This window comes from Cucurbita maxima, unplaced genomic scaffold (assembly GCF_002738345.1).
Source record: "Cucurbita maxima cultivar Rimu unplaced genomic scaffold, Cmax_1.0 Cma_Scf00007, whole genome shotgun sequence".
Taxonomy (NCBI): Eukaryota; Viridiplantae; Streptophyta; class Magnoliopsida; order Cucurbitales; family Cucurbitaceae; genus Cucurbita; species Cucurbita maxima.
The window spans coordinates 4,715,037-4,737,015 of NW_019272023.1; the positions used below are offsets into that span (position 1 = coordinate 4,715,037).

Consider the following 21,979-nt stretch of genomic DNA (forward strand, 5'->3'; position numbering starts at 1 on the left):
CATATTATACATCGTCATATGTCATTTCATACACATAACATGTCCTGGCATATCATATTTATCATACACGTATCAAACTATAAATCATGTCACAACATGTATTTATCGTCAAACGTGTTACACCATAACATATATCGTATTATCAACACATCACATCACAACATGTATCATAGTCGTATCATATCACAGACACATCATAATCATATCATTATATAAACATATTATAGACATCATTTCACAAGCGTATTATAGACATATCATTTCAAAAATTTATCATAGTCACATGTTTTCATAAATATTTCACACACGTCAAACATATGACCCATACAGAACACACGCCGCCGTTATACAAATATCAATATCTAACGATATCAAAGTATTAGAATATTTATATGTTCTTTTCTTTTATTCACAATCTTCCCTCTCTTTTCTCTATGTTTTTTTAATTGATTAATTAATTAATTTTACTTTATTTATCATTCTTTTTAATGCGGTTGTTACAGATAAAGTGAAATACAGGTTGTTAGAAATAAAGTGAAGTAAGGGAGATTGGATGAAACAAAGTTTGATTAAGACAACACGTGAAACGTGTTCACTGCTTTCACACCTCCTCAGTCCTTTTTCCCATTCCTTCAAGAAATTGATTTAATGTTTTTTTTCCTCAAATATTGGCAATGATAATAAATAAATAAATGTATGATATAAAACAAATTGATGCCTGAATTTTATTAATTAACTTGATGGATGATTTTTAAACTTCCATTTATTTAATTTTTATTTTGTGCATAATAGGGTTTTGACAATTTTGAAATTAATTAATTTAAATTTAGAGACAAAAAGACTAAATAGAATTAATGTTCGGAATTCAAAGAGTAACTTGTGTAATTTAACTTATTTTAGGGATGAAATTGATAAGATAGGGAAACTGGATGTGAAAATGATATTGCTATGGCAGTGCTGCCATTGATAGGATAAGAAGCAGAGGAGATGAGTATCCAACAAGAAATCAGAATTTGTTGATGAAATCATAGATATGGGCGCTTATTTCGTCTGCTTTTTCTTGGTTGATGAAGTGCGCTGCGCCTTCCATCACTACCACTTCTTCCAGAAGTGGTACGTCCTTCTTGAATCCGCCGCCGTGGATGTACTGCTTCGCACCTGGCAAATGATACACCATATCCACATCTCCCACTACGAATTTTGTAGGAACTTTGATCTTCGCTCCACTCCATGGCCCTGTAAGCTCCCAGGTTCTGCAATCATTCAGCAAAAACACAATATCGGTTTCTTGGACCAAGAAAAACAAGAACAGAGAAATCTATTTCATCTAGCAAAATTTGTGAATTCACACTGCTCAATAGCACGATAGTAGTTGAATCCGCCGGTGAAGCCAGTTTTCGTGAATTTGGAGGCGAAGTAATCGATATCCTCCTCCGTTAACCACGGCGGTAAGGATTCTGGAGTCTTCAGTGTTTTGAATCCATTAGGTATAATCGGAGGGCTTGGATCTCTAATCGTCAGGAATTTCTTCATCATCGTAGCCGTATCCACTGATCCAAAATCGGCTTCAGCCACTCCAGGTTTCTAAACCAAATCTCACAATTAGCGATTCATCACTTAACCTAATGCGACCGATTCATTCAATTTCACGAACCACAAAACACTGCGAACATTCAATCGATTTTACCTGAAATTTACAAATGTAAAAATCGTCGCCGAGGAATTGCCTGGTACGGCTGAGAGGCGAGATTGCCGGATTCCGAGGAGTATAATGGACACTCAAATTGACCAAAGCTTTGACTCGATCGGGCCTGAAGAGGCAAAAGTACCAAGCCATCATCGCGCCCCAATCGTGGCCTACCAAGAAAACTTGATCGATTCCGAGATGATCGAGGAGGCCGATGAGGTCTCCGATGATGTGGAAAGGTGTATAGGAGGAGGGAGACGGTGGCACGTCGGAGTCGCCGAAGCCGCGGAGGTCCGGGGCTATGGCTCGGAAGCCCTTGGAGGCGAGAAAGAGGAGCTGGTGGCGCCATGAGTACCATAGCTCGGGGAAGCCGTGGAGGAATAAGACCGGCGGACCGGAGCCGATGAAAGCGACGTGCATGTTGATGCCATTGGTGGCGATGGTGGAGTGCTCGATTTGCTCCATTGATGGCTTTCGTTTTGTTGCTTCTCCACCGTGCTTCTCTCTGCCTCTCTGCCTCTCTGCATTCGGTATAAATAGACAGTTTCGGGGACATAGCCACGGCTTATCCCCCACACTTAAAAAAAAAAAAAATTATAATTATAATAATTATTATTATTTTAAATTTCCAATTAAGGATATTTAATCCTCTAATATACTTTACATATAAGTTATCTGTATTATTACTTTTATATAAATTTATTACTCTTTATGGTTCTTTTCTTATATTTTGTAATTTATTTGATATTAATATTATAAATAGAGGATTTTGGCAAATATTATCTAACAACTAAAATATATTCGGAAAAGAAAAAAAAAAAACAAAAGAATGAAGAAAAATATATCCTTTTTAAGGTAACCTACTCTCAACTCCATGATATTTTTGTTGTTTGAACTTAACGTGAAATATAGAATCAAAATTTTTAATTATATTATACAAAAAGCAAAGAAATATAAAATTTTATATATATATATATATATATATATATATAAAACACTAACTTCCAGAAACATTCCCTTATTCCAATTAATGAAAGGGTGGTTTTCATAATGACATTTTTCTACTAGTAATATAAATTATGTAGGGATATTTATTCCGGCATTTTCTTTTATCTCATGCGACATGGTCACGTTCCTTAATTATTGATTTTAAGAGTGAAAAATATCCCCACATAACTTACTAGCCTGCATCTTAGGAAAATTCGAGTAAGTCACCCATCATAAAATTACTCTAAATAAAACATCCTTAAATTTGAATTTTCTATGATTGAGTTACCGAAAAACAATATATTTTTTGATGGTGAAAGTATTAAATTTCATTTCTTTTAAGTCTTTTCAAGTCATTCTCTTTTCATGATCGCTCTCTTTCATATATGATCTGAATTCATTTATGTAACTCTCTTTTCTTTAGACGTCACCCGTTCAAGATGAAATAAGATAAAGAAGTTACCAAAAAAAAAAAAAAAAAGAATTTGAAAAGTTAAATAAGAATCATAAATCACGTAATAATTAACAATTATTATGAGAAATTGAAAAGTATAAGTTATTATAGCTTTTTCTAAATATTTAAAATTTATTGAATTACTGACTCAAAGCATCATTGTTTTTTTAAAAGGAAGATGTACGTTATTTATATTTAATCTCCTTTTTCACTTTATTAACCATTTTTTTAAAAAAAATACCCAAGTTGCCCTTCATCCAACCAAATAAATTATTAATATTTATCAAATATTAAATTCTAAAAAAAATTTAATTCCATAATTGATTATAAATTAAGATAAAGACAAAAACTTTATAGTTAAATTATTTCAGATTCCCACTCAAACGTGATAAATAGGTTTTTTAGATAGAAAAACTCGCACATTAATTATTAAAAATATATAATTAAAAATACAAAAAAAAGGTATAAAAATACAAGGAAATTAATTATTAAATATAAAGTTTTGGTACCCTTGCTTTCCTAAGACTTGTAGGGATAACATGGACGCACCTAATAGCATAAATAAATAATAATAATAATAATAATAATAATAATAATAATAATAATAGTAAACAACATTTATATTAGCAACTGCGGCTAACAATTTTATTTCATTAATTGTTTTTAAATAATTAATTGTAACTATTCGTGTTTTGAGATACTCAAGTTATCTCGACTCCGATAACATTGTGGCTCGTACATGTTCTTGCCTTGACCATACCACTTAATAATCATTTAAAAAGGAAGAATGTAGTATGAATGACTATAAACTGCTTGTAGATTCTTAATTTGTCCTTAAGTCTGATGTAATGTGTTGTTCCAAAATACTCATAGTTTTTGGTGATTGCCGCGTGGGGATGCAAGCTTGACGTTAGAGGAACGATTGTGGAAACTCTCGACGACTGAAGTTTAAGAGTTAAGTGGTTTTAGGCGTTTATATGAAAGTAAAGAAAACCACAAATCAAAGTTTTAAATTTCAATAACCTGATGTATCACAATAGGGAAAATTGCAAAAAACACATGAGGAAGAAGAAGACGAGGTGTATGCAGCACACGCAATCGTGTGAGGAAGGGTGACTGGAGTGTGCGATTGGGCGAATCCCAAGTGCATGAGGCATGAACCATTGGCACGTGCAACTTCTGTTTGGTTTCCATTTGACTCCTCTTTACCTATTCATTCATCTATACTTATATTGAAAATTGTTAAATATAGTGTAATGGAGAGAAATTGTGTTAGATTACCCTCTTCTAAGCCTACATATTAAGAAAAAATGAGTTAAAAAACAAGTACAGTATCGAGCTTCTCAAATAAGTTCTTAATTTGTTTCGCATACATGAGCATGTTGATTACATGATTAAAAATTTAAAATAGTAATACGTGCATTGATGATATGATTATTTATTTTACAGTGTGATTGCTTGCCTAAGATGATGTAAACATGTTGTATATGCTAATAGAAAGTTTATGACTCTAGGTATAGTTTATTGAGGTATGAACTATATATGAGTATTGTAGTTTATTAATTTTCGCAAAATTTATAACCGACGCACTGTGTGCTAAGTTACGAACAATGAGGATTCCTAACCGTTGGCTTATATGATATTACAAGGAATAATGAGGATTCCTAGCCCTTGGTTTATATGATATTATAGGATGCCATAAAAATTAATAGATGCCCGTATTTGATGTACAAGTCCAAAAATTCTAAATAAGCAGAACCAGTAACCAGGCTAGAAACAACTAAAATACTACTCAATGAACAAATGGTCGTGGTAAAGGAAACTAAGATTCAAGGGTGAAAAAAACTTAAAAATAGCTAGGGAGATGAGTAATAAAACTTGCCAATGACAAGTTAGCTACTTACTAAGTAAATTAATTACTTATCAAAATTATTTTAATTTTTCTTTTTAGATAGAGAAGATGCACGGCATTAGATAGAGAAGATGCACGGAAACCGAGGACAAGACGGTGGGCTAGAGACTACTAAGAATCTTTTTTTGAGTCTGTTTTATGTACTTATTTTGAAGTGTAAAAAGTAGATGGTCTTATGATGACGGGTTGTAAATAATGTAATTCACAAGTTTTACTTGTTTTGTTTTATGGTGTTTTGGAAACAAATTATACGTAACTCCTAAGATTCGAGCAGTAGATGAGTGGGTGTTACAATTTTATACCTTGATGGCATATTCCTAAGTCATAGGCTCTCTTAGTCTATCATCTAGGTTCAACTAGAATCACCCAAGCTTAACGTAGGATTTCGGTTCGATACATCCCTCATTCTGATTAGGGCTCTCGTCGCTTCATTAGGTCCTAGGTCTCTTTCAACACGTGTGGCACCGAACAAAATGACTGGGCGTGAGGTTAAAAGATTTGACATGTGTCGTTTGTGAAACCCCATATGGCCTTGCTTTGTCGTTTTATTAATTGGAGTTGACAGCATCGACATCCCCTCACCAACGCTTCTTAATGCACACGTTTAACCTCTCAATAATATTCATTTTTTTAAAATTGAACTAAAATATTCATAAATTATTGAAGTGGATTTATCATACATTATTAAGGAATTTAAAATCAAGGATTAAGGGTGTGTTTAGATGCATATAATCAACACTGTAGTACCCAAATGAAGCAACAAAACAATCCAACCACCAAAACCCCTTAATTTCATTCATTTACTCACTAACAAAAATTAAACTCTAAATTCATATAATATAATATATATTCCCCACTTGGTGTTGCCTATTCTATTCTTGTCACCAGCTCATCTTACCTCTCATTTCAACTAACTTAACATTACAATCACATGAAAACATACCTAATAAGAAAGTTGCAATGCTGCCATGGAAAGGATAAGCAGAGTAAAGCAGAGGAGTTGAGTATCCATCCAGAAATTTAGAATTTGCTGATGAAATCATATATGTGGGCGCTTATTTCATCTGCTTTTTCTTGGTTGATGAAGTGCGCTGCCCCTTCCATCACTACCACTTCTTCCAGAAGTGGCACGTCGTTCTTGAATCTGCCGCTGTGAATGTACTGCTTCGCACCTGGAGAATTGTACACCATATCCAGATCCCCCACTACGAATTTCGCAGGAACTTTGACCTGTGCTCCACACCATGGCCCAGTCAGCTCCCAGGTTCTGCAATCAATCAGAAAAAACACAATATCGGTTTCTTGGCCCTAGAACAATAAGAACAGAGAAATCTATTTCATCAAGCTAAATTTGTAAATTCACACAGGTCAAAGGCACGATAGTAGTTGAGTCCGCCGGTGAAGCCAGTTTTCGCGAATCTGGAGGCGAAGTAATCGATATCCTCCTCCGTTAACCACGGCGGTAAGGATTCTGGAGTCTTCAGTGTTTTGAATCCATTAGGTATAATCGGAGGGCTTGGATCTCTAATCGTCAGGAATTTCTTCATCATCGTAGCCGTATCCACAGATCCAAAGTCGGCTTCAGCCACTCCAGGTTTCTAAACCAAATCTCACAATTAGCGATACATCACTTAACCTAATGCGACCGATTCATTCAATTTCAGAAACCACAAAACACTGCGAACATTCAATCGCTTTTACCTGAAATTTACAAATGTAAAAATCGTCGCCGAGTAATTTCCGGATAAGGCTGAGAGTTGAGATTGCCGGATTCCGAGGAGTATAATGGACACTCAAATTGACCAGAGCTTTGACTCGATCGGGCCTGAAAAGGCAAAAGTACCAAGCCATCATCGCGCCCCAATCGTGGCCTACCAAGAAAACTTGATCGATTCCGAGATGATCGAGGAGGCCAATGAGGTCTCCGATGATGTGGAAAGGCGTATAGGAGGAGGGAGACGGCGGCACGTCCGAGTCGCCGAAGCCGCGGAGATCAGGGGCTATGGCTCGGAAGCCCTTGGAGGCGAGAAAGAGGAGCTGGTGGCGCCATGAGTACCAGAGCTCAGGGAAGCCGTGGAGGAATAAGACCGGCGGACCGGAGCCGATGGAAGCGACGTGCATGTTGATGCCATTGGTGGCGATGGTGGAGTGCTCGATTTTCTCCATGGATGGGTTTCGTTTTGTTGCTTCTCCACCGTGTACGTCTCTCTGTCTATCTGCATTCGGCTTAAATAGAAAGCTTGGGGGACATAGCCTCGGCTTATCCGCAGTTATTATTACCATTTTACATTCCTACTCAAATGTGATAAATAGGATCGTTAAATATAAAGAAATTTCTTTCACACTTCCGCCTTCTGTCACCTAATAATTAAATAATTGCAACCAGTTGAGTAGCTTTTGGAAAAGACCGGACCACAAGACCGGACCATATACCACCACCAAGAAAAGACGGGACCATATGCCACCCATCAACTCACGTGAATCTTTAAAACTATGCCTAATTTGAAATTATTAACACGTGCATGCATTAATTATGAATTAGTTTTGAACATTACAAGACACCCTTGCCTCGACCATGTCGCTTAATATTCATTTAAAAAGGAATAATGTACCATGAATGAATATAAACTACTTAGCTTACTTGTAGATTCTTAGTTTGTTCTTAAATCTTACGTTATTTGTAGTCATTAAAATTGTTCGTGTGCCCTGTTTTATACTTTGACGTCACACCACTAAGTCATAGACTATCATCTAGGTTCAACTAGAATCACCCAAGCTCAACTTAGGGTTTCGGTTCAATAGCTTCTTAGTTCTTCATCCTTCATTCTTATCAGGGCTTTCGTCCGCTTCATTAGGTCTTAGGGTGCGACTCTTCAAAGCTTACTATCTCGTGAGGTATGTCGTAGGGTTCTAAAGTGTTCTGATTAGTTATTCTATAGTCTCTTTCATCATCAACGACCAACATATCATATGTATTCGAAGTGTGACATCACCGTAGTTCTTGTTAGATGAACACGACTCTCCACAAACAAGCTCTCATGACTTTGCTTTGGGCTTTTCCAAAAGATCTCGTACCAATGGAGAGAAGCCTAAAGCAAAGTCATGAGAGCTTGTGCTCAAAGTGGATAATATCATACCATTGTGGAGAGTCGTGTTCATCTAACATGGTATCAGAGAAAGTCATGCCCTAAACTTAGTCGTGCCAATAGATTGGTAAATCCTCAAACATCGAACAAAAAACTCGAAAAGAAAAGGAGTCGAGCCTCCTCGAAGGCAATCAAAATGACTAAGATTTCAAAGGAGTCGAGCCTCGATTAAGAGGAGGCGCACTTTGTTCGAGGGGAGGTGTTGGATGATGAAAGTCCCACATCGACTAATTTAGGGAATGATCATAGGTTTATAAACAAAGAATACTCTCTCCATTAGTACGAGGTCTTTTGGGGAAGCCCAAAGCAAAACCATGAGATCTTGTGCTCAAAGTGGACAATATCATACCATTGATGAGAGTCGTGTTCATCTAATAATTCTCATCGACACTATCCATCGATACAAATTAACGGAGTGTAAGTACAGCAATAAGCGTTAAGCCAACACATTTGTATCACATAACTGAAAAAGGCGCGCTGTTACCTCCATTGCAGCTGTTGCAGCGGCCATGAAAACGAAAAACGAGCTTGCACTGAAGCAAAGAGGGAGAAAGATTCAGAACTTGTTAATGAACTCATAAATGAGGGAGCTAATTTCATCTGCTCTTTCTTGGTTGATGAAGTGAGCTGCTCCTTCTATCACCACCACTTCTTCCAGAAACGGCACGTCTTCCTTGAACCTTCCCCCATGTATATACTCCTTCGCACCTGGAAAATGGTACACCAAATCAAGATCCCCCACTATGAATTTTGCAGGGACTTTGACCTGTGATCCACTCCATGGCGCCGTCAGTTCCCATGATCTGTACCCACAAAATACATGTACAAAATTCGAAGAAGCTACAGATCTTGGAAACAGCATAGGTTTTAGGGATTCAGTTCATATTCTTACAGGTCAAATGCTCGGTAATAGTTGAATCCTCCGGTGAAACCTGTTTTGGAGAATTTGCTAGCGAAATAATCAACATCCTCCTCTGTTAACCATGAGGGCAGAGGATCGGGAGTTTCCAGTATCAAGTTTATGCAAAACTGTGCCTCACACTATTGAGGACATATTCTATTTATATTGGCAAAAGATTAACTAATAGATCCGATTTCATAGGAAACTAACGAAGTAAGCCTATTCTTATGGCATGACCAACTTCAAGCTATTCTAATGGATTGACCAATTCTAACAGTCCCCTTCAATCCCAACAAGTCTTGTACATGTTGAGATTGTTACAATGTGTAGTAAAAGGAGTTTTAGACAGTGGTTTTGTCAGGATATCAGCTACTTGATCACTTGATGAAATGAACCGAACTTCCATTGCTTTACGTGCTACTTGTTCTCGAACAAAATGAAAATCAACTTCAATATGTTTCGTTCTAGCATGAAATACTGGATTTGAAGTTAAATATGTAGCTCCGAGGTTGTCACACCAGAGGCGAGGAGCCTTTGATTGATACACGCCCAGTTCCTTCAGTAATGACTTGATCCAAATCATTTCTGCAGTAAGATTCGCAATGGCCTTGTATTCTGCTTCGGTGCTTGATCTTGACACTGTAGCCTGTTTTCTGGAACTCCATGAGATTAGATTTGCTCCAAGAAATACAGCAAAGCCGCTAGTTGAACGTCGATCATCGGGACAACCAGCCCAATCAGCATCAGAAAACCCCGACAACATCATGGTTGATTTCTGAATTTTCACTCCTAATGCTAGTGTGCCTTTAACATAACGAAGAATTCTCTTCACAGCACCCCAATGAGCATCAGTAGGTGTATGAAGATATTGACACACTTTATTGACAGCAAATGCCAAATCAGGCCTAGTCATTGTCAAATATTGTAGTGCTCCCACTGTACTTCTGTATTTGAATTGTTCTTCAGCTGATAAGGGTATTCCTTGTTCTCTGAATAATTTTTCAGCAGAACCCATTGGTGTAGACATAGGTTTGCATTTTTCCATGTTTACTCTTTTCAACAAATCTAAAGCATATCGTCTCTGTGACAGTATGATACCATCTCGTGTTTTCTTGACTTCAATACCCAGAAAATACTCAAGATCACCCAAATCTTTTACTGCAAAATCTATTTTCAATTTCTGAATCAACCTTTCGGTTGCTTGATCAGAGGAGCTCACAATAATTATATCATCAACATAGATGAGCATATAGATAGTTATCTCTCTGTTTTTGAGAATAAAAAGAGATGAATCAGCTACTGAAGCCTTGAAGCCTAACTCAATAAGTTTTCCAGTCAACCTTGAATGCCAAGCTTTTGGGGCTTGTTTCAGGCCATAAAGGGCTTTCTTGAGCTTGCATATGTAATTCTTTGGTTTGGCTGAGTCTTGAAATCCTGGTGGTTGTCGCATGTACACTTCCTCTTTCAGAATTCCATGCAAAAATGCATTTTGGATATCAACTTGTCTCATATTCCAGCCCTTGGTTACTGCTAGCGAAAGAATGACCCTGATTGTTGACGGTTTGATCACAGGGCTAAAAGTATCAGTGTAATCAACACCAAATCTTTGCTTGAATCCTTTGGCAACTAATCTTGCTTTTAATCTTTCAACTGACCCATCTGCTTTTCTTTTCACTTTATACACCCATTTACTATCAATGAGATTTATTCCAGGTTTGGGTGGAACTAGATCCCAAGTGGCATTTCGTTTTAGCGCTGAGAGCTCATCATTCATTGCTCCTCTCCATCTTGGATGTTGCATGGCTTCCTGCAGGTTTCGAGGTTCAGTAGCAGTCTCTATGATCGGAGTTGTGATAGTTACAGCGCTTGCGAATTTTCTTGAGGTTTCTGAATATCTGATAGTTCCATCAGTGAATTGTTTAGCTTGTACAATGTTATTTCTCAACCTTGTTCGCATTGGATGTTGACTAGCTGCTTCAGTTGGTTGATCAGACACATGTTCATGAGTTTGGTTTTGAGCATTGATCGAACTGCTCTCAGCTTCATATTCTGCAATTTCCTCTGAACTTCTTGTATTATCTGCAGAAGATAAGCTGACACCAGACAAGTTGTCACTAGCAATATTATCAGTTTGACCATCATTCATATGGGAATTACTAACAACTGGTTCAATATCTGTAAGAGCATTTTCAGTGTAAAAACTAGCAAGTTTGGCTAAGGCTGGAAGTAGAACAGGATGATGTGGATTTGTGGTTTTGTTTGGTGGCTTAGATTCTTCAAAAGGAAAAATATTTTCATCGAAAACCACGTCTCTAGAGATGTAAATACGTCCTGTACTTCTATTTAAGCATTTATATCCCTTATGAGAAGAACTATAACCCAAGAATATACATCTAGTAGTTCTGAAACTCAGTTTCTTGTTGTTGTAAGGCCTTAAATTAGGCCAGCAAGCACAGCCAAACACCCTAAGCATGGAGTAGTCTGGACTTTTACCAAACAATTTATGAAGTGGTGTGTCTTGTTGTATGGTTCGGCTGGGCATTCTATTTATAAGAAAGCAAGCTGTGTTGAAAGCTTCATCCCAGTAGGATAGAGGCATGTTGGCTTGAGCGAGTAAAGCAAGGCCAGTTTCTACAATGTGTCTGTGTTTTCTTTCGACTAACCCATTCTGCTGGTGTGTGTGAGGACAGGAGATATGATGTTCAATGCCTGTGGATTTGAAATAATTGTGTAACCGATGGTATTCACCCCCCCAATCTGATTGGACGGAGCGAATTTTGGTATTTAGCATAGTTTCAACATGTTTTTGAAATTGAAGGAACACAGACTCAACATCAGATTTGCATCTCAGAAAGTAAATCCAAACATAACGACTAAAATCATCAACAAAGGAAACATAATATTTGGAATTATTTACTGACGCAATGGATGGACCCCATACATCAGTGTGAATTAATTGAAGGGGTGCTGTAGATACATGCTGAGAAGAACCAAATGGCAATTGATGTGCTTTCCCTAATTGACAAGCATTACAAATTGAGGAAGAGGGAATATTAGTATCTATAGCTAAATTATTATCTTGTAGAATTCTAATGGTAATTGGAGATGCAGGGTGCCCTAGCCTTCTGTGCCATTGTTCTTTCGAAAGTTTGGCTGTCAGCAAGGCTTGACTGAAATTATGCGGTAGAACGTATAGGCCATTCTTACATCTACCGTGGAGCAGGAGTTTCTTCGTGACTCGGTCCTTAACCAAAAAATAGTTTGGGTGAAATTCTACAACAGCATTATTATCAGATGCTAGTCTTTGTACTGAAATTAGGTGCTTATTGATTTTAGGAGCATATAGGATATGTTTCAGAACAAGAGATGAACCAGAAATTAATGAATTCCCAATATGAGAGATAGACAAACCTGCGCCATTTGCAACCTGAATTTGGTCGGTGCCAGTGTAGCGTTCTCTGGTGGTAAGCCTCTCTAGGTCATTGGTGATATGATCTGTGGCTCCAGTGTCAACATACCAGTTTGTGTCACTAGTGTATCCACTAGTTGCCAAAGCTGCTTGTTTGAGATTATTTTCGGCTTGATATGCCTGATCAAATCTGTGCCAGCATTGCAAAGCATCGTGATTGGGCTTACCACAAATCTGACAGACAATGCCTGAGCTGCTTTGTGTCTTTGATGGTTGACGTCCAGGATTGTTCACAGTACGCCTTGATTGTCCATGACCACTATTTAACTGACGACTACGACCGCGACTACCTCGACCTCCATTGGCACCTCCACGAATGGATATCCTATTGACATTGTTAGCAGATGAAAGTTGCTCAAATGTACCCTTACGCAAGTGCCGCATCTCATAGCTCAGCATGTGAGCATACACGTCGCTGACAGTGTATACATCTGTTCTGGTTGTAATGCTTGTGACTAGAGGATCATAATCTGGACCAAGTCCTTGCAGCATGTAGGCGATGAGTTCTTCATCCTCTATTCGCTTGCCAATGGCAGCAAGTGTATCACCAAGATGTTTTACTTTACGAAAGTAGTCAGCAATTGTCATGTCCTTTTTCTGGATAGTAGAGAGTTCCATACGGATCTGCATTGCTCTTGCTCGAGATGTGGAAGCAAATTGTCGCTCCAGCGTAATCCAGGCTTCTCGTGCAGTGGTGATTCCAACCATCGTGCTGAGAACCTCCTCAGTGACTGATGAGTTGATGAGGCTGAGTACCAGCTGGTCCTGGGGGTACCAGACTGTGAACTCAGGGTTGATGATAATTTTGCGATTCCCTGTTTCTTCACTTGGTTCAACGGCGATCGTCTGGCTTGGTGCAGGCATGGATCCATCCACAAAACCAACAAGGTTTTGGCTACGCAAGTAGGGAAGGATTTGGGTAGACCACAGTAGATAATTTTCTTGTGTAAGCTTAACACTAATCACCTGACTGATCGACGGAGAAGACATTGTGTTGATTGGGATTGACATGTTTAACAGCAGAGGCTATGGATCTCGTGGATCTTATTTCTGCTCTGATACCATATCAAGTTTATGCAAAACTGTGCCTCACACTATTGAGGACATATTCTATTTATATTGGCAAAAGATTAACTAATAGATCCGATTTCATAGGAAACTAACGAAGTAAGCCTATTCTTATGGCATGACTAACTTCAAGCTATTCTAATGGATTGACCAATTCTAACAGATCCCTTCAATCCCAACAAGTCTTGTACATGTTGAGATTGTTACAATGTGTAGTAAAAGGAGTTTTAGACAGTGGTTTTGTCAGGATATCAGCTACTTGATCACTTGATGAAATGAACCGAACTTCCATTGCTTTACGTGCTACTTGTTCTCGAACAAAATGAAAATCAACTTCAATATGTTTCGTTCTAGCATGAAATACTGGATTTGAAGTTAAATATGTAGCTCCGAGGTTGTCACACCAGAGGCGAGGAGCCTTTGATTGATACACGCCCAGTTCCTTCAGTAATGACTTGATCCAAATCATTTCTGCAGTAAGATTCGCAATGGCCTTGTATTCTGCTTCGGTGCTTGATCTTGACACTGTAGCCTGTTTTCTGGAACTCCATGAGATTAGATTTGCTCCAAGAAATACAGCAAAGCCGCTAGTTGAACGTCGATCATCGGGACAACCAGCCCAATCAGCATCAGAAAACCCCGACAACATCATGGTTGATTTCTGAATTTTCACTCCTAATGCTAGTGTGCCTTTAACATAACGAAGAATTCTCTTCACAGCACCCCAATGAGCATCAGTAGGTGTATGAAGATATTGACACACTTTATTGACAGCAAATGCCAAATCAGGCCTAGTCATTGTCAAATATTGTAGTGCTCCCACTGTACTTCTGTATTTGAATTGTTCTTCAGCTGATAAGGGTATTCCTTGTTCTCTGAATAATTTTTCAGCAGAACCCATTGGTGTAGACATAGGTTTGCATTTTTCCATGTTTACTCTTTTCAACAAATCTAAAGCATATCGTCTCTGTGACAGTATGATACCATCTCGTGTTTTCTTGACTTCAATACCCAGAAAATACTCAAGATCACCCAAATCTTTTACTGCAAAATCTATTTTCAATTTCTGAATCAACCTTTCGGTTGCTTGATCAGAGGAGCTCACAATAATTATATCATCAACATAGATGAGCATATAGATAGTTATCTCTCTGTTTTTGAGAATAAAAAGAGATGAATCAGCTACTGAAGCCTTGAAGCCTAACTCAATAAGTTTTCCAGTCAACCTTGAATGCCAAGCTTTTGGGGCTTGTTTCAGGCCATAAAGGGCTTTCTTGAGCTTGCATATGTAATTCTTTGGTTTGGCTGAGTCTTGAAATCCTGGTGGTTGTCGCATGTACACTTCCTCTTTCAGAATTCCATGCAAAAATGCATTTTGGATATCAACTTGTCTCATATTCCAGCCCTTGGTTACTGCTAGCGAAAGAATGACCCTGATTGTTGACGGTTTGATCACAGGGCTAAAAGTATCAGTGTAATCAACACCAAATCTTTGCTTGAATCCTTTGGCAACTAATCTTGCTTTTAATCTTTCAACTGACCCATCTGCTTTTCTTTTCACTTTATACACCCATTTACTATCAATGAGATTTATTCCAGGTTTGGGTGGAACTAGATCCCAAGTGGCATTTCGTTTTAGCGCTGAGAGCTCATCATTCATTGCTCCTCTCCATCTTGGATGTTGCATGGCTTCCTGCAGGTTTCGAGGTTCAGTAGCAGTCTCTATGATCGGAGTTGTGATAGTTACAGCGCTTGCGAATTTTCTTGAGGTTTCTGAATATCTGATAGTTCCATCAGTGAATTGTTTAGCTTGTACAATGTTATTTCTCAACCTTGTTCGCATTGGATGTTGACTAGCTGCTTCAGTTGGTTGATCAGACACATGTTCATGAGTTTGGTTTTGAGCATTGATCGAACTGCTCTCAGCTTCATATTCTGCAATTTCCTCTGAACTTCTTGTATTATCTGCAGAAGATAAGCTGACACCAGACAAGTTGTCACTAGCAATATTATCAGTTTGACCATCATTCATATGGGAATTACTAACAACTGGTTCAATATCTGTAAGAGCATTTTCAGTGTAAAAACTAGCAAGTTTGGCTAAGGCTGGAAGTAGAACAGGATGATGTGGATTTGTGGTTTTGTTTGGTGGCTTAGATTCTTCAAAAGGAAAAATATTTTCATCGAAAACCACGTCTCTAGAGATGTAAATACGTCCTGTACTTCTATTTAAGCATTTATATCCCTTATGAGAAGAACTATAACCCAAGAATATACATCTAGTAGTTCTGAAACTCAGTTTCTTGTTGTTGTAAGGCCTTAAATTAGGCCAGCAAGCACAGCCAAACACCCTAAGCATGGAGTAGTCTGGACTTTTACCAAACAATTTATGAAGTGGTGTGTCTTGTTGTATGGTTCGGCTGGGCATTCTATTTATAAGAAAGCAAGCTGTGTTGAAAGCTTCATCCCAGTAGGATAGAGGCATGTTGGCTTGAGCGAGTAAAGCAAGGCCAGTTTCTACAATGTGTCTGTGTTTTCTTTCGACTAACCCATTCTGCTGGTGTGTGTGAGGACAGGAGATATGATGTTCAATGCCTGTGGATTTGAAATAATTGTGTAACCGATGGTATTCACCCCCCCAATCTGATTGGACGGAGCGAATTTTGGTATTTAGCATAGTTTCAACATGTTTTTGAAATTGAAGGAACACAGACTCAACATCAGATTTGCATCTCAGAAAGTAAATCCAAACATAACGACTAAAATCATCAACAAAGGAAACATAATATTTGGAATTATTTACTGACGCAATGGATGGACCCCATACATCAGTGTGAATTAATTGAAGGGGTGCTGTAGATACATGCTGAGAAGAACCAAATGGCAATTGATGTGCTTTCCCTAATTGACAAGCATTACAAATTGAGGAAGAGGGAATATTAGTATCTATAGCTAAATTATTATCTTGTAGAATTCTAATGGTAATTGGAGATGCAGGGTGCCCTAGCCTTCTGTGCCATTGTTCTTTCGAAAGTTTGGCTGTCAGCAAGGCTTGACTGAAATTATGCGGTAGAACGTATAGGCCATTCTTACATCTACCGTGGAGCAGGAGTTTCTTCGTGACTCGGTTCTTAACCAAAAAATAGTTTGGGTGAAATTCTACAACAGCATTATTATCAGATGCTAGTCTTTGTACTGAAATTAGGTGCTTATTGATTTTAGGAGCATATAGGATATGTTTCAGAACAAGAGATGAACCAGAAATTAATGAATTCCCAATATGAGAGATAGACAAACCTGCGCCATTTGCAACCTGAATTTGGTCGGTGCCAGTGTAGCGTTCTCTGGTGGTAAGCCTCTCTAGGTCATTGGTGATATGATCTGTGGCTCCAGTGTCAACATACCAGTTTGTGTCACTAGTGTATCCACTAGTTGCCAAAGCTGCTTGTTTGAGATTATTTTCGGCTTGATATGCCTGATCAAATCTGTGCCAGCATTGCAAAGCATCGTGATTGGGCTTACCACAAATCTGACAGACAATGCCTGAGCTGCTTTGTGTCTTTGATGGTTGACGTCCAGGATTGTTCACAGTACGCCTTGATTGTCCATGACCACTATTTAACTGACGACTACGACCGCGACTACCTCGACCTCCATTGGCACCTCCACGAATGGATATCCTATTGACATTGTTAGCAGATGAAAGTTGCTCAAATGTACCCTTACGCAAGTGCCGCATCTCATAGCTCAGCATGTGAGCATACACGTCGCTGACAGTGTATACATCTGTTCTGGTTGTAATGCTTGTGACTAGAGGATCATAATCTGGACCAAGTCCTTGCAGCATGTAGGCGATGAGTTCTTCATCCTCTATTCGCTTGCCAATGGCAGCAAGTGTATCACCAAGATGTTTTACTTTACGAAAGTAGTCAGCAATTGTCATGTCCTTTTTCTGGATAGTAGAGAGTTCCATACGGATCTGCATTGCTCTTGCTCGAGATGTGGAAGCAAATTGTCGCTCCAGCGTAATCCAGGCTTCTCGTGCAGTGGTGATTCCAACCATCGTGCTGAGAACCTCCTCAGTGACTGATGAGTTGATGAGGCTGAGTACCAGCTGGTCCTGGGGGTACCAGACTGTGAACTCAGGGTTGATGATAATTTTGCGATTCCCTGTTTCTTCACTTGGTTCAACGGCGATCGTCTGGCTTGGTGCAGGCATGGATCCATCCACAAAACCAACAAGGTTTTGGCTACGCAAGTAGGGAAGGATTTGGGTAGACCACAGTAGATAATTTTCTTGTGTAAGCTTAACACTAATCACCTGACTGATCGACGGAGAAGACATTGTGTTGATTGGGATTGACATGTTTAACAGCAGAGGCTATGGATCTCGTGGATCTTATTTGAGCTCTGATACCATGTTAGACGAACACGACTCTCCACAATGGTATGATATTGTCCACTTTGAGCATAAGCTCTCATGGCTTTGCTTTGGGCTTCCCAAAAGGCCTCATACCAATGGAGAGTGTATTCTTAGATTATAAACCGATGACCATTCCCTAAATTAACCGATGTGGGACTTTCATCATCCAATTAACCGATGTGGGACTTTCATCATCCAACACCTCCCCTCGAACAAAGCACGCCTCCCCTTAATCGAGGCTCGACTCCTTTGGAGTCTTAGTCATTTTTGACTGCCTTCGTACCTTCGAGGAGGCTTGACTCCTTTTGGAGTCCTTTGTTCGACATTTAAGAATTTGCCAATCTATTGACACGGCTAAGTTTAGGGCATGGCTCTGATACCATGTTAGGCATGGCTTTGATACCATATCAAGTTTATGCAAAACTGTGCCTCACACTATTGAGGACATATTCTATTTATATTGGCAAAAGATTAACTAATAGATCCGATTTCATAGGAAACTAACGAAGTAAGCCTATTCTTATGGCATGACCAACTTCAAGCTATTCTAATGGATTGACCAATTCTAACATCCAGCGCTCTGAATCCCTTCTCTTTTGGAATCATCGGAGGCCGAGGATCTCTCATCGTGAGAAATTTCTTGAGCATGGTCGCCGTATCAACAGAACCAAAATCCGCTTCGGCAACTCCAGGTTCCTAAGCGAAATTTCAAGAAATCGGTTAAATCCAAAGCTATAACTCAAATATTCCAATCGATTTTAGGTTCTCAGCCAAAAATCATCGCCTAATTTGTGAAATCAGACCTGAAATTGACAGAAGTAGAAATCATCGCCGAGAAAAGCCCTAAATCCGTCGACGAATTTGATCGAAGGATGGCGGTGAAGATAATGCACGCTCAAGTTCACCAACGCCCTAACTCTGTCAGGCCTGAACAAGCAGAAGTACCAGGCCATCATCGCGCCCCAGTCGTGGCCTACTAAGAAAACTCGATCGATTCCGAGATGATCCAGAAGGCCAATAAGGTCGCCGACGATATGATGAGCGGTATAGGAGGAGGGAGACGGCGGCACGTCCGTGTCGCCAAAGCCTCGGAGGTCAGGGGCTATGGCTCGGAAGCCATTGGAGGCAAGGAAGAGGAGCTGATGGCGCCATGAGTACCAGAGCTCCGGGAAGCCATGAAGGAAGAGCACCGCCGGGCCGGAGCCGATGGAAGCAATGTGCATATTGATGCCATTAGTGGGAACTATTGTGTGCTCTATGTTCTCCATTAATTGCACAAAATTTTTAAATGATAAATAACCTCAATTTGTTTTCGTATATCAGTTTTTTTATATTAAAAAATATTTGGGTTGAGTTTACAATCCAACTCATCTAACAGTCCTTTTTTAAAAAAAAAATAATAATATTTAACTGAATATTTTATATTAAAATGTATAAATTTTTAATTATTAATGTAATATTTACGGTACATAAATAAATTTTTTTTTATATACTTAAAAAATACAAAACAAAGGAGTCTAGCATGAAAATAGTGGAGATTAATAAATAACGGAACTAATTTAAAATTCTAATTATGGTATTATTAATTAGGAATAAGTTGCGTAATAAATTAAAATTGTAATAAATTAGTGGAGATTGTTGACTAATAATAATAATAATAAATTTCCCTTTCACGCTATACATCATAAATGTTCAATTATTGTATAACCCAAAAATAATGAATAACTCAAATCAAATTACCTTTTTTTTTAATAAGACATTAATGTTATAATTAATTTGTACGAATAATTATTTAAAATTATTTTTGTTTTAAAGTTATTTAAAAATGAAAATAATTATTCAAAATGAAAAATCAAATTACCCCTTTCATTTACCCGGCAATGCCACACTGAAGCGTTTTGTTCTGTTTGTGATTTTTAGGTAAAAGGAAACGAAGTCTGAATTATACAAAAAAAATCATTTATAGGCAAGAGGAGAACAACCACACGTGATCACCTAATAGTGCGAAGGGCAATTTGTAACTAGGTTATAGAGTCAGCTCTTTTATTTATAGCTTGGTCAATAGTTATATCTAATAAAGCTATATACAATCAACTTAACTCGATATATATATACTTTCTAGGTAGAGCTTTAAAAATGTACTTTTCTATATTCTATATATTATTCTTATTGTACATACATGAAGTCATCAATACAAATTTTTTAGCCAATATTCTTCTTGCATTTTCATCGAGTATGTATGTTGTTGTGTAATCTTAACAAAAGTTCAAGCCAAGTAATGGCGACGTGTTTTAGTAGTAAGGAGAGAGAAAATGACAGAAAGAGAGTGCAATGAAGAGAGAAGGATGGTTAATGATAAATCTAACTAATTTAATTGGATTAAATATATGTCAAATCAAGACTTAGATTTCAAATTTAAATTAATGCACAATCCAATTATGGAGAGCAAAATAAACCTTTTACAGCTAAATGCATGTACAAAATATTTTACTCTGTTTATAAAGTAATTAAATAAAAATATAGTTATGGATTATTGATAATATAATACTTAAAACATCAAATATAATTACATATTTCTAACCCAACAGGGTTTATCTAAGATATAAATTAGGTTTTATACAAGTGGTAAAGATGAAGTTAGAGGATTTTTCTTCGGAATACCGTATAAGATAATGGTTGATTTTGGGTTTAATGGCGTTAAGGTTTATATGGGTCATGCTAGAACTATGAAAAGGTTTGTTTGAACTAACTAAGATATTGAAGAACTATAGAGAATTGAGAGCTAAAGTGGTGTAGAGAGTCGAGAAATTAATGGCAATGAGAATCGGAGGGTCTCTGTTGCCGACGCTACCGTTACCGCCGCAGCCGATGTCACCATTGTAGTTTTTGTTGGATGAAAGTCCCACATCCGCTAATTTAGAAATGATCATGCGTTTATAACAAAGGAACGTTATCCCTATTGGTTTGAGGAACGTTATACTATCATACCGTAGAGAGTTGTGTTCGATTAACAATTTCACCTTGCCGAGAACCCCACCATGTTGCAATGGGGTTAGGAGTCTTTTAGATTTTTTTGAGTTACTTTGTTTCATTTAGTTTCCTATAAATTGCTCATAGAAAGACGTATTTCTGAAAGTAAATCGTCGATGAATTCGACCAGCCGGATCAAAAGGAGAAATAATGAAAATGAAATTTAAATTGAAAATGGAAAAAAGAAAAATAAAAAGAAAACGTTGATGAATTCGACCTGCCGGATCAAAAGGGGAAATAATGAAAATGAATATTGAAAAAAATAAAAATAAAATCCGACCTGCCGGATTCGAACCAGCGACCTAAGGATTAATCTGCGATCAACTACAGTCCTCCGCTCTACCAACTGAGCTAAGGTCGGATGTTGTTGAATGGTATAAATATAATTATTTTAACTTTTAATTAAAAAAAAAAAAACTCACAAGTTTCAACGAAAAATCCACTAATGTTCCTCTGTTGAGTTTAATTAACTTCGTACGTATATTATTATTATTTTAATGTAATTCTAATTCCGGTATTATTTACGTGCAGTAATAAATTAAAATTTTAATAAACTAGTGGAAGATGACAACACGTGGCGACATGATTGACCATCAGCATTACATTAAATGTATTTGAATAATAAAATAAACAAATCTCCATTTCTCGTTTGCATCACAAATGTTCAATTATTGTATATAAGTCCAAAATAATGAATAACTCAAATTACATTTTCTTTTTAATAAAAAATTAATGTAATAATTAATTTGTACAAACAATTATTTAAAAATATTTTATTTTAAAATTTTCGATTATGAACGAACTCTTAAGCTACAGTTTGTGACAAGCTCACTACAGGAAGCTACCTAGCAAACTTCACAACAGTCCCCACGAGATATAGTCATAAGCCAATTTTATTGTTA

At 37.7% G+C, this 21,979-nt stretch overlaps 2 protein-coding genes and 3 non-coding genes across 7 annotated transcripts; all 5 read right to left on the reverse strand.

The window, feature by feature from the left end:
* Positions 1–842: 842 nt before the first annotated feature.
* On the reverse strand, positions 843–8,874 carry LOC111482470 (epoxide hydrolase A-like). 3 transcript variants are annotated; one of them, XM_023128267.1, is made up of 7 exons: positions 6,742–7,338; positions 6,406–6,638; positions 6,148–6,307; positions 3,273–3,275; positions 1,688–2,206; positions 1,352–1,584; positions 843–1,253 (listed from the first exon to the last, which is right to left on the reverse strand). In XM_023128267.1, the coding sequence occupies exons 1-7, from the start codon at positions 7,321–7,323 to the stop codon at positions 1,007–1,009; spliced, it is 1,977 nt and encodes a 658-aa protein (XP_022984035.1). In that variant the 5' UTR covers positions 7,324–7,338; the 3' UTR covers positions 843–1,006. The 3 variants fall into 3 exon arrangements, with proteins under 3 accessions (XP_022984035.1, XP_022984036.1, XP_022984037.1); XM_023128268.1 differs by lacking the exons at positions 6,406–6,638; positions 6,742–7,338 and having other exon boundaries at positions 1,688–2,198; positions 6,148–6,154; XM_023128269.1 differs by lacking the exons at positions 3,273–3,275; positions 6,148–6,307; positions 6,406–6,638; positions 6,742–7,338 and adding an exon at positions 8,867–8,874 and having other exon boundaries at positions 1,688–2,185.
* Positions 7,944–19,334, reverse strand: LOC111482483 (epoxide hydrolase A-like). The gene is made up of 5 exons (XM_023128291.1): positions 18,851–19,334; positions 18,624–18,743; positions 9,079–9,197; positions 8,555–8,989; positions 7,944–8,041 (listed from the first exon to the last, which is right to left on the reverse strand). Exons 1-4 carry the CDS (start codon positions 19,313–19,315, stop codon positions 8,743–8,745), a joined length of 951 nt encoding a protein of 316 aa, XP_022984059.1. The 5' UTR covers positions 19,316–19,334; the 3' UTR covers positions 7,944–8,041; positions 8,555–8,742.
* LOC111482534 lies at positions 12,943–13,078 on the reverse strand. The gene has a single exon (XR_002718225.1). It is a non-coding gene; the product is annotated as a small nucleolar RNA Z247 (small nucleolar RNA).
* LOC111482535 lies at positions 17,366–17,501 on the reverse strand. The gene has a single exon (XR_002718226.1). It is a non-coding gene; the product is annotated as a small nucleolar RNA Z247 (small nucleolar RNA).
* Positions 19,335–21,351: 2,017 nt separating the features above from the next.
* On the reverse strand, positions 21,352–21,438 carry TRNAY-GUA. Its single transcript is given in 2 exon segments — positions 21,352–21,387; positions 21,402–21,438. It is a non-coding gene; the product is annotated as a tRNA-Tyr (tRNA).
* Positions 21,439–21,979: the final 541 nt, after the last annotated feature.